General features: G+C 37.5%; 1 protein-coding gene across 1 annotated transcript in view; it reads right to left on the bottom strand.

Moving 5' to 3' along the window:
- The window catches only part of shank3a (SH3 and multiple ankyrin repeat domains 3a), a 171,773-nt gene that overhangs the window by 82,884 nt on the left and 76,389 nt on the right, over nt 1-12,500 (bottom strand). Inside the window, exons 8-11 of the mRNA XM_061036999.1 lie at nt 5,552-5,629; nt 4,963-5,029; nt 3,054-3,283; nt 2,057-2,226 (exon numbers count right to left, since the gene is read on the bottom strand). Of these exons, the coding sequence (XP_060892982.1) occupies nt 2,057-2,226; nt 3,054-3,283; nt 4,963-5,029; nt 5,552-5,629 (545 nt within the window). The remainder of the gene's footprint in view (nt 1-2,056; nt 2,227-3,053; nt 3,284-4,962; nt 5,030-5,551; nt 5,630-12,500) is intronic.

Below are 12,500 nucleotides of genomic sequence, written 5' to 3' on the forward strand. Positions count from 1 at the left end.
CATCTGTGGATTTATGTATCAATTGAGTGACAAGCTGTTTTGAACCGAGAAGTCGGGTCCAATGACATTACTCATAGCTCTAATTTCGGAGTCTGTCTCTCAGTCTCTCACAGCACACATTCACAGCCTTCAATTGGTCCCCATGGTGATCATTATTAGCCTCTTTCTCATCTGTATGTCACTGAGCTGTGCAAACAACCATGCCTATATTCCTTCTGCAAGTGCTTTTATATACACATTATGCATTAACAAACACAAAAATGAACACTATTATTATTTGATTTACCCTTTGTTCTCCTAAGAAAAAAAATCTGCCTTTTACATAAAAATATCTGGTCCAATGAGTTGAAAATCTGTATTTTATTTGAGTAATATGTCATTTATTTTTTCTAAATAGGTTACTCTGTGATTCTCAGGAGATTAAGAGTAAAGTGTTTCTTATGTACAGAGTGTATGAACTCTCATTAAGGATGTGTGCATTACACATAACTAAAAACAATAAAATCAACCAATCGAGTTGCTGTCTGTAACAGAAACACACCACTCAATGGAAAACTGTCCTCACACTCTGAGAGGAGCACAGGTGGCACAACATTTACACATGGTGCAATCATAACAGGTCTCATCCTGATCAGTGTTTCAGTCAGCCACCATATATCCAGCTTCATTTTATTTACATGCATTTTCAGATTCCCAGTTTGTGCAATATACATCACTTCACTGGGAGATTGGTAGTAAAGTTTTGACAGATAAGGGATGTTTATATATAGCCTGGAATTGATGTTTGAGTAAATAAAAAAAAGATTTTGCACTGATTAATGTTATGTCATGTTTATCACCAGTAGCAGGCTATAGCAGATGGGGGGGAAAAAAAGCTGAATGCAGACTGATGAGTAATAAGCGATACAACAACATCACGCGGTGCTATTTGCTTTTTGAGTTCTTGTTTAAATATCAAAGTAGGTGATTAATAACAAAACCAATTACAGATAATCTATTTAGAGATAATAGCTGCCAAAACTGAATGTTAGGCTGTTACACATGAATAATAAGGAACAGGGAGAAGACTTTTTTTTGTATTGAAGATTTTGCTTGCTCTTAACCAGCTTCGGTTAAAAAACAACAATGTGTAGAAATTTGGTTAGGGAAGATTTGCGGGGCGCTAAAACCTGTGCAAAGGAGAGAAATAGAAATAGTGCGGAATCCACAAAGCACACGCAAAAGGTGAAATGCACGCAAACTCCACTGTCAAGCAGAGAGTGTGTCTCATTTGCATCCATGTAAATTAGGGCATATTCCCAAAAAACAGTGCAAATTTTCCCCCTTCATGTGCAAATTTACCGTCATTGAGATCCATGTGAGTGCCGGCATATAGACTCGCAGATTCCCTCAATTCTTTTAAATCCCTTTTTAAAACGTACTTTTACAGACTTGCTTTTATGTGTACACATGTCTACTTCTTATCTTACTTACTTTGTCTATTTATGTTTTATATGTACTTTTTATTTTTATTAATATTATTGTTTCATTTTTTGTTGATCCTTTAACCACTTGTTTCTATTTCTTTTACTGCTCTTACCTTCTTATTGATGTTATCTTTTGATTTTCTTTCAGCTCTTTTAGTTTCTTACATCTTTTTAAATCTTTGGTCCTCTTGGTCTCAGCTCGTGTTGTTGGGTTACTGTGTTTCCTGGGTTCTTGTGATGGTTCTTATGATGGTTCTTGTGTTTCCTGGGTTCTTATAATGGTTCTTGTAATAGTCGGGTTATATATGTCTGTTGGGTATCGTGCACTTTGGGTTCTTTTCTGTTGAATTGTATTTAATTATTTTTAGTATTTAGTATTTGTTATGTTCTTGCTGTTGTTTCTGTTCTTCTGTGTTTGGTTTAGTTTGTTCTTGTTTTTGCTGTTTGTCAAAGCACTTTGTAAACCTGTGTTTTTAAAAGGTGCTATATAAATAAAGTTATTATATCATTAGCGCAAACTCTTTTGTGGATAGGGAGCTAAAACAGGGCGTATTGCAACTATTTTAAGGTGGAAAAGTAATAAAACAAACCTGAGTCTTCCACGATGGCTGTGTCCGTGAGGGTAGCCATAGCTGTGGGATCTTCTGGGAACTGGCTTTTCCTCTTCATGCAAGTGATGTAGTGAAGGGGAACGGGAATGGGAGGATCTGGAGCTGCCCGTACTCTGGAGACTGCTGTCATGGATATCTCCATGTCGACTCTGACACAAAAGCAGAATAAGAGAGAAGTATTATGATGTGCACGTTTAAAAACACTGCGGCTGGAACATCTGGACACAAATTAAGCTGTGTCTAAGATGAGACTATTAAGACACTGCTTTAATGTTGGCATGTCAATCTTATCTTCTGTCATTGTTTCTTCCCTTTAACAATTAATAATAATAATAATAATAATAACTTTATTTATATAGCACCTTTTAAAAACACAGGTTTACAAAGTGCTTTGACAAACAGCAAAAACAAGAACAAACTAAACCAAACACAGAAGAACAGAAACAACAGCAAGAACATAACAAATGTAAAATACTAAAAATAATGAAATACAATTAAACAGAAAAGAACCCAAAGTGCACGATACCCAACAGACATATATAACCCGACCATCACAAGAACCATCACAAGAACCATCACAAGAACCATCACAAGAACCATCATAAGAACCATCACAAGAACCATGATAAGAACCCAGGAAACACAAGAACCCAACAACACGAGCTGAGACCAAGAGGAACCAAAGATTTAAAAAGATGTAAGAAACTAAAAGAGCTGAAAGAAAATCAAAAGAGAACAGCAATAAGAAGGTAAGAGCAGAAAAAGAAATAGAAACAAGTGAATCAATTATCAACAAAAAATAAATAAATAAAAATAAAAAGTAAATATAAATATAAACCATAAATAGACAAAGTAAGATAAGAAATGACCAAGTTAAAACATAAGAGGAGTTAAGATAAGAGCATAAATAAAGAGCATAAATAAAAGGACAGTAAGTAATATATACACTCTCACAGAATCATTGTCTCCATCTCACCTCTCCGAGGCTGCTGTGCTGCTGCCCAAAAGCTGGCAGGCTTCGCAGCGAGGGAACAGGGGAGTGACCCTGACGGCCGCGGCTTTCTCTGGGGAGCTGACCGTGGATGTGATCGTGGTCCCCGTTCAGATTGTTGTCACTCGCAGAGCGGAGCAGGGATCGTGGCGAGGGCAGGGGGCCGGTCATCACACGTCGACGGTTGGTGTAGGACGGGGTCTCCCTGAAAGGCACTGAGGAGAAGAAGGAGACACAAGCTGTCCTAAAAAAATCATCTCTTAAATAATTCACTTTTTCACATGAAGCTGCCGTAACAAGGAGAAGGAGCTGAATCCTTTAAAGTGACAAATCCACAAATCTCCAGGTCACTCTGAATAAAGCTTCTTATTAGGTTACACATCTTTGACAGTAGGCTATGATTACATACAATTTGGTGTGTTAATCAAGCAATAAACTATACAGACTTTTATGAAAGGATCTAATGATATATTTATTACTGATGCAAAACCTTGGAGATTAAATATTAAAATCAGAAAAGTGTCTTTTTCAGTTTTATTAGAGATCAAATTGTTCAATAAACACATTAAGAACCATGTAAGGTGTCATAAGAAAAAGCTGTTTACCAACTTCAATACTGATATTAAAGGTCTGCTCTTTCAAGGAGCACAGGGTTCATATTGACAACACACTCAGCTGGAGGACTCATGCTGAGAGTCTCTGCTCCAGAATGCAACAGTCTATGTACTTTTTTACACAGAATAAGAGTCTATGGACTTCAACAGAAAATCATGTTACTGTTTTACACTCCCAGAAAACTGCAGGTCTGCTGAAATGGAGGTTGAAGACACACCTGTTTACAGCTGCCTTTTAATAAACAATTTTAATAAGATTTTAAACTTTAACTCTGCACTGTAACTTTTAACTCTTTTTATATTTTTATTTCAATTAATTTTCCTGGTAAGATTAAATAGAATTTGGAATATGGTATGGTTCATGGTCACTGGTCTGTTCAGTTGAAATCACAGATAACTTGTGTGGTGCAGACTTGCTATAAAAGTCAACACCCACCCCTCCAAACACTCTATGAAGAGTCTGTTGTTAGACAGGCGCAGAAAATGTGGGTCTTATCCGACCCACATTCTTCACTCTGAGTTTCAGCTTTTCACCTTCTGGGAGAAGATTCAGGGTCTCTCAGACTAAACTGAACCGCTGTGTCGATGTCCAATAATATTCTGAATATGAGGGAATGTAGGAAGTGCCAAGGGGCTGTGATATATGTGAATATGTCACAGCTGCAGGAAGGTGTTTTTAAGTATATTTTGAATTGTGACATGTTTTGTATGATCTGTATTTATGTATTTTTTAATTCGCTTGTGACTGCAGGACAGAGTCAAAGACAAATTTCCCCTTAGGGACAATACAGTATATCCCATTTTATCTCATCTTGTGAAACTGGAAAGTAAAAGACATATTGAAAAAAAAAAATGGGTTAAAGAAAGAAATATATTTCCCCCCACACTAATTATGTGAAGTGTATAAAAATTTACACTGCAATACATTCAATGTGATTTTTATTTTAACCTGTGTGTTGTTAAATGGATTCACCATTGAAAAAAGGTTAAAAAGCAGGATGTTACATTCAGTGCACACTAGATGGCAGAGTTTCCATTTGTGATCATGTCACAGAACATCTCCTCAACTCAGCAGGGATGCAATCAAAATCCTGAAACCTTTTTTCTACATCTGTGCCCACATTTCATCTCCTCTCTTTCGTTTTCCCACACCTGAATATAACCTACAATGACACTCAACCACCCAACCAGGAAATCTACTTTTCTCCTGATGTTACAGATAAATCTATGACATAATGAAGGCTCCTGTAGGTGATTCACTACAGCTGCTGTCAACGTACCAACATCTGATGGTTTGTGGACCTTCACGATTTCAGCCAGATCAAAGTTTCCTGCTATTATAGCCACCTGGAGAAAGACATGTGAAGAGGGAAGAGAAACAGCATACCGGTAAGTGACGACAAATACACAATAACATTTAAGTCAATAAGGGGGAAAAAAAACGATGACAATAAAAAAATACTTTTTCTCTGGCCTGTGTTCTGGCAGATGTGTAAAATCGTTATATGTGGCAATGTTCTGGCAACTGTGCGGAGCAGCCTGCCTCGTGTACAAACTAATTAACTGTGATCTAAACAGAAGTGTGTGACAGTGTTGATTTCACACAGAGTTCATCATCCAGAAAGGCTGGCATTTAAACACAGACAGCAAGGTTAAGCCAGTGTGCCCGCATGTGTGTGTGTGTGTGTGTGTGTGTGTGTGTGTGTGTGTGTGTGTGTGTGTGTGTGTGTGTGTGTGTGTGTGTGTGTGTGTGTGTGTGTGTCGGGGTGGGGGTGGGGGGGCACTGTGATTCAATCGATTAAGCTCTATCATGTCAAAGATGAACACCGTAATAGTCCGCAGAGTTGCATGCAGTGGTTCCACACAAACCTGAAAGGCGGTCTGGCTGTTGTAGTTCTTTATCTCTTTATTCGCCCCTCTGAACAGCAGAACTCGTGCACAGCTGTCCTGAATAACAACAGAGAGATATATGTTTGACTTCAATGACAGAAGTGTGTGATTTTTTTTTCCATATGAAACAACATACACTTACACATGCAAACAAATATAAACACACATACACACATACACACACACACACACACACACACACACAGTGATGGACGGAGCTCTTGTGGGTGCCAGGTTTCCTAATTGGCCTCTCTGTTATAGAAAAGTGGTTTATAGAGCATAAGTCAGGTGTGATGGTGTTTGTGTACCAGTGTAGGCAGGATTTTAAATTTCACATCAGATAAAGTGCACCTAAAGTGACATATCAACTCTGCTCAGATTTAGAGTTACATTTGCCTAAGCAGACCGCGGTCACAATCCTGCTCCACAGACAGACTCAACAACTCTTTTGTCCCCCTGGCCATACGTCTGTACAACACCTCACGGTTATGGCAGGGGGAAAGCACACAGTGACTCTTGGACTAAATCTTCCTTTTTCCATTTCCCATCTGCACAGCTGTCCCAAGAGTCAGCATGTAGTTGGACACTTTAATGATTACCTCAATTATTTAAATCTAAATCGCACCTTTAATGTTTGCACTGACTGTTATATTGTCTGTTTTTTGATAATATTCTTCTTTTTAAACATTGCTAAAAAAAATTGATTCATCTAGGGGTATTCTTTAAAGGTTTTTCAGGTTAATATATATGTATGGGAGGGGGGGGGGGTCGGTTTTGTGGTTAATTTGTAACAAATGTTTCATGTCATGTACGTCTTTGTAACCTGCTACTGGATGCTTTAAATTTCCCTCGGGATCAATAAACTAAAATAAATCTATCTATCTATCTATCTATCTATCTATCTAAACAAATATAAGTGTGGATGCTGAAGAAAGGAAACTAAATAAAATGGCAGACACGTTGCTGCAGAGGCAGGACTAAATTACTTCAAAATTAATTAAAATGACTAAAAGAACAAAACTTGATACAATTTTGAACATGATTTGGTTTTCAAAAAGCAGAATATTAAGTGTAATGTAATTATCAATGGGCTGTGCGGTGCGACAGATGTTGCCGGAGGCTGCTTAACAAGTCACCTCTTTGATCAACTCCAAAAGAAACATGTCTGTAAGGACGGGGGGCTGATTAAGAATGACTCTGACAGAGGCAGTGTGCTTTCCACAACCCACCTTACATAAGATTATAGAGGTTAGAGAGTAATGTCGGTATAAATGAAATGCATGTCTCGTAATTGGGTTACGAAAGGCTGAAATGAGTCACACATGGATATGATCACTCTTTTAACTGCTGATGTTGTACAGGAAGAGACTGCTGGCCAACGAGACTGTAATAACAGCAAGGGAATAAGTGTAATTATTTGCATTTGGGATTTAGGTGCGACGCTTTCCCCCCTGACAAATGTTGTGTGAACAAAAGAGCTGACGTTAAAGTAGAACAGACGGGATTCACACACAAAAAAAACACAAAGCTTGTGGCTCAGAGGAAATTTTAATTAACTCATCTTTGGAATATCAATAACAACTAACCTTCAATGAGGTCCACAAAAATATCTTGGTTTTTATTTCACTTTTATCAGTTTATTAAATTAAACAGCTCCTGTCTTAAAACAAATCACAGAATAAGAATGAAAGAATGTTTACTGTTTGATTTTCAGTGTAAACAGGTTTTTTAAGAGCAATATGTTGCTATGTTGAATATAAGTTTGATCTCTACTAGTTGTGATTGTTAAAGGAATACTTCACCCATCTGCATTAATCTTTGTATCATTAGAAACCTGGTAGTATTTTTGAATGTTCGTGCATCCCGCCCTCATTTTCCTCTGAGATGAGAAATCTTTGTATTTCTGAGTCTGTAAAGGAGCTTCCAGTGACGCAAAATCACTGGAAGCTGTTGCGGTTAGCGGGGTGAAACTACAACGCTAGTTCCTCATATTTTCGACCACTGAAGCTACAGACCAATCACAGATCAGTGGGTGGGAACTCACTCCCAGAATCCAAACTTAACGTCCGCCATATTGTTTGGAAGCTTTGCTAACAGGCTCTATGGAGAGAAGTGATAATGGCAAAAAAATATAAATATAGGGAGTGGCCTGCGGTGCTGTGCATTCTGGGATTTGGTGTCTTTCATCCACATGAGCCAAAAAGACACTTTATGTCTTTTCTCGGCCAAGAAGGCACCAACTTCAAAATGTATTTCACATTTCTACATATATGACCCGATGTCAACACAGATTCATGTTTCAACGGGTGAAGAATTATTAAATGTGTCTTAATATGTCCCTTTATGCTTCATGAACTGTTTTAAACTGATAAACTCATTTTGTATATGTTTGTATATGTCTTCAGTTTCTCATGTATTCTCACTTGAGACTTCTCTTATCTGGACAGAGCCTTAGCTTCAAAGGTGCCCGAACTACAAGTGCATCTAGTGTGTGGAAATGAAAACACGTTTGGAGACTATGTTGGTGTCTGGAACAGTTAACAATGAGATGAAGACCTGTCCTGACCAATGAAACCGAGAGCACCTGTCTGGTGGGCATAAGTGTGGATGTACAGTTTTAGACTTTATGATTTAATAAAAGTTTAGAGCGTTTTGTCTGGGAATCGTTGACGTGTACAGAAAGAAGTAAAAACATACTTTGTCAAACAACCACATCAGAATGACCATGCTTTAAGCCAGGAGAATATTTATAAAAATAGTTAGGAGACAGTTAAAAAAAAAAAAGATTATATAATAATGTAACAATTCAAAAGCGAATAACTGAAGTGCGCAATTGAGTGTAGAAAACTTTTTAAAATTTTATTTAAAAAGCCATTTAAATATGAATCTGTGGCTAAAATAGAATAAATGTGTTCACACAAAACTGACGTCCTTGTATTGTCATTTCCATACATCCTCCCTTGTGTCTGTCACACTAGTGCAATATTTTTTTTCTTCTATAAATGGGCAGCAGCCCCTCTGGCTAAACTCCAATTTTAGATGGATAGGCATGGTAATGTAGCTGTGTGCTGGCTCGGCAGGGTCGATATGTAATTTAACACACTGTAAAATTAACAGGACTCAGCCCTGCTGTTCCAACCGGCACAGTGACTCGTGTGACTCCTGTCATCACAGTCAGGGACAGGCACACGCCCATTCATTGAACATGGAGCTCAGTTAATTACATTCATGTGATCTTACTCATCATCAACCAGGGTAAATCTGATGAAACCGCTCTAGTATTATGCCAGATAACACTGATGCACTGGAGCACCCTCCTCTGGTAAGTCACTTAGGGGGGAGTTATGTGGGTGCTGTGGCGGACAAACTGAGCAGGCTGGATATCATTACGGCGTCAGGTGGGAAGCAGAAACGTACAAACCTGCAAACATCATGTAAACATTGATGATAAAGTCACGGGGCTATTTGTTAATAGGGCAGGTGTTATAAATAATGCATGACAACTCCTGCTGCTTATAACCGTATACAGTGACTGAGAGTGTTAAACTAAAGACCCATTAAGATAAACGCCTACGGCTGTAAGCTTAGCTAATTGCTAACCAGCTGTGCATTATGCAATTTTATGCACAATTTGCTCCGACATATATACACACACATTCAACATAAGAGTTTCAATGATCTCTTTTTACAGCGTAATAATTCAACCTAATTGTACTTGAGCTACTACATTTTACTTGGGACATATCTGTGAGGGCAAAAGTACATGTTTGTACGTCCCTGTGCTTTAGTGATGACATATTTGTATTTATTGAGATCTTAGTGGTTGGAAGGGGACCTGCAGAGAGTTGAAAGCAAAATGAGATAAAGAAAAACTCAAGGCAAGCTCAATAGTCAACATAATTATTTAATCTTATTTGTTGTGAAGTTTTACAGTCTTTTCTACTAATTCAGCACACAGCCATGAGAAAACCAGACAAGCCCTTTGAATGGTTTTTTATATTCATTTTGAAGCAAATGCTAGGATAGCAATAATGGGGCCGGTGGTGATGGATGATTATGAAAGTGTGGCAGTGTCTCCTAAACTTTTTTCCTTTTAAACCATATATATATATATATATATATATATATACAGTGGGTACGGAAAGTATTCAGACCCCTTTACATTTTTCACTCTTTGTTTCATTGCAGCCATTTGCTAAAATCAAAAAAGTTCATTTTATTCTCATTAATGTACACTCAGCACCCCATCTTGACAGAAAAAAAAACAGAAATGTAGAAATTTTTGCAAATTTATTAAAAAAGAAAAACTGAAATATCACATGGTCATAAGTATTCAGACCCTTTGCTCAGTATTGAGTAGAAGCACCCTTTTGAGCTAGTACAGCCATGAGTCTTCTTGGGAATGATGCTACAAGTTTTTCACACCTGGATTTGGGGATCCTCTGCCATTCTTCCTTGCAGATCCTCTCCAGTTCTGTCAGGTTGGATGATCAACGTTGGTGGACAGCCATTTTCAGGTCTCTCCAGAGATGCTCAATTGGGTTTAGGTCAGGGCTCTGGCTGGGCCAGTCAAGAATGGTCACAGAGTCGTTCCGAAGCCACTCCTTTGTTATTTTAGCTGTGTGCTTAGGGTCATTGTCTTGTTGGAAGGTGAACCTTCGGCCCAGTCTGAGGTCCTGAGCACTCTGGAAGAGGTTTTCTTCCAGGATATCTCTGTACTTGGCCGCATTCATCTTTCCTTCAATTGCAACCAGTCGTCCTGTCCCTGCAGCTGAAAAACACCCCCATAGCATGATGCTGCCACCACCATGTTTCACTGTTGGGATTGTATTGGGCAGGTGATGAGCAGTGCCTGGTTTTCTCCACACATACCGCTTAGAATTAAAGCCAAAAAGTTCAATCTTGGTCTCATCAGACCAGAGAATCTTCTTTCTCATAGTCTGGGAGTCCTTCATGTGTTTTTTGGCAAACTCTATGCGGGCTTTCATATGTCTTGCACTGAGGAGAGGCTTCCGTCGGGCCACTCTGCCATAAAGCCCCGACTGGTGGAGGGCTGCAGTGATAGTTGACTTTGTGGAACTTTCTCCCATCTCCCTACTGCATCTCTGGAGCTCAGCCACAGTGATCTTTGGGTTCTTCTTTACCTCTCTCACCAAGGCTCTTCTCCCATGATTGCTCAGTTTGGCTGGACGGCCAGGTCAAGGAAGAGTTCTGGTCGTCCCAAACTTCTTCCATTTAAGGATTATGGAGGCCACTGTGCTCTTAGGAACCTTGAGTGCTGCAGAAATTCTTTTGTAACCTTGGCCAGATCTGTGCCTTGCCACAATTCTGTCTCTGAGCTCCTTGGGCAGTTCCTTCGACCTCATGATTCTCATTTGCTCTGACATGCACTGTGAGCTGTAAGGTCTTATATAGACAGGTGTGTGCCTTTCCTAATCAAGTCCAATCAGTTTAATTAAACACAGCTGGACTCCAATGAAGGAGCAGAACCATCTCAAGGAGGATCAGAAGAAATGGACAGCATGTGAGTTAAATATGAGTGTCACAGCAAAGGGTCTGAATACTTATGACCATGTGATATTTCAGTTTTTCTTTTTTAATAAATTTGCAAAAATTTCTACATTTCTGTTTTTTTCTGTCAAGATGGGGTGCTGAGTGTACATTAATGAGAAATAAAATTAACTTTTTTGATTTTAGCAAATGGCTGAAATGAAACAGCCATTTGAAGAGTGAAAAATGTAAAGGGGTCTGAATACTTTCCGTACCCACTGTATATATAAATATTTATATTATACCACTATGGCAAGCCGTTTAGGAAATTAATATATTGAATAAAACTTTGAATATATGGAATGAAGTCAAAGTTTCATTCAATATATTCAAAGATTCATTCCATATATTCAAAGTTTCATTCAATATATTGAGACTTCATTCAATATATTCAAAGTTTCATCCCATATATTCAAAGTTTCATTCAATATATTCAAAGTTTCATTCAATATATTCAAAGTTTCATCCCATATATTCAAAGTTTCATTCAATATATTCAAAGTTTCATTCAATATATTGAGACTTCATTCAATATATTCAAAGTTTCATCCCATATATTCAAAGTTTCATTCCATATATTCAAAGTTTCATTCCATATATTCAAAGTTTCATTCAATATATTCAAAGTTTCATCCCATATATTCAAAGTTTCATTCAATATATTCAAAGTTTCATTCCATATATTCAGACTTCATTCCATATATTCAAAGTTTCATTCCATATATTCAAAGTTTCATTCCATATATTCAGACTTCATTCCATATATTCAAAGTTTCATCCCATATATTCAAAGTTTCATTCAATATATTCAAAGTTTCATTCAATATATTCAAAGTTTCATTCAATATATTCAAAGTTTCATTCCATATATTCAGACTTCATTCTATATATTCAAAGTTTCATTCAATATATTCAGACTTCATTCAATATATTAAAAGTTAAATTCAATACATTAATTTCCTGAACAGCTTGTTATATACCACAGTGAATCACTCAGAATAAAAGCCAGGAGATGCCATGTATATTTGCAGACTGTTTTTTTAATTATAACAACAAAAATGTGGAATTGATTTCCTCCAAATTAAATGAGCTATATCTTTGGATTTTAGATGTGTAAGGAAATCTAAATAAAAAGTTGCTTTTATTTAAATTGGAAAATTATTATTATTTGTTTGTCTCTTGTCTCATTAATTAATGTATGACGAGGACAGGGGAGCAAAAACTTGCATATATGATATTGGAAATGTGAAAGATTAAAGCTGGTGGTACTTTTTGGACCATGAGGCAAAGCATGGTAACATTAACCAACTTTATGAACCACTGGTCTAACATACAGAGGCTAAACTCCATGTTTGTGCATGTGTTACAAAAAAACAAC

This window comes from Labrus mixtus, chromosome 4 (genome assembly GCF_963584025.1).
Source record: "Labrus mixtus chromosome 4, fLabMix1.1, whole genome shotgun sequence".
NCBI classification, from domain to species: Eukaryota; Metazoa; Chordata; class Actinopteri; order Labriformes; family Labridae; genus Labrus; species Labrus mixtus.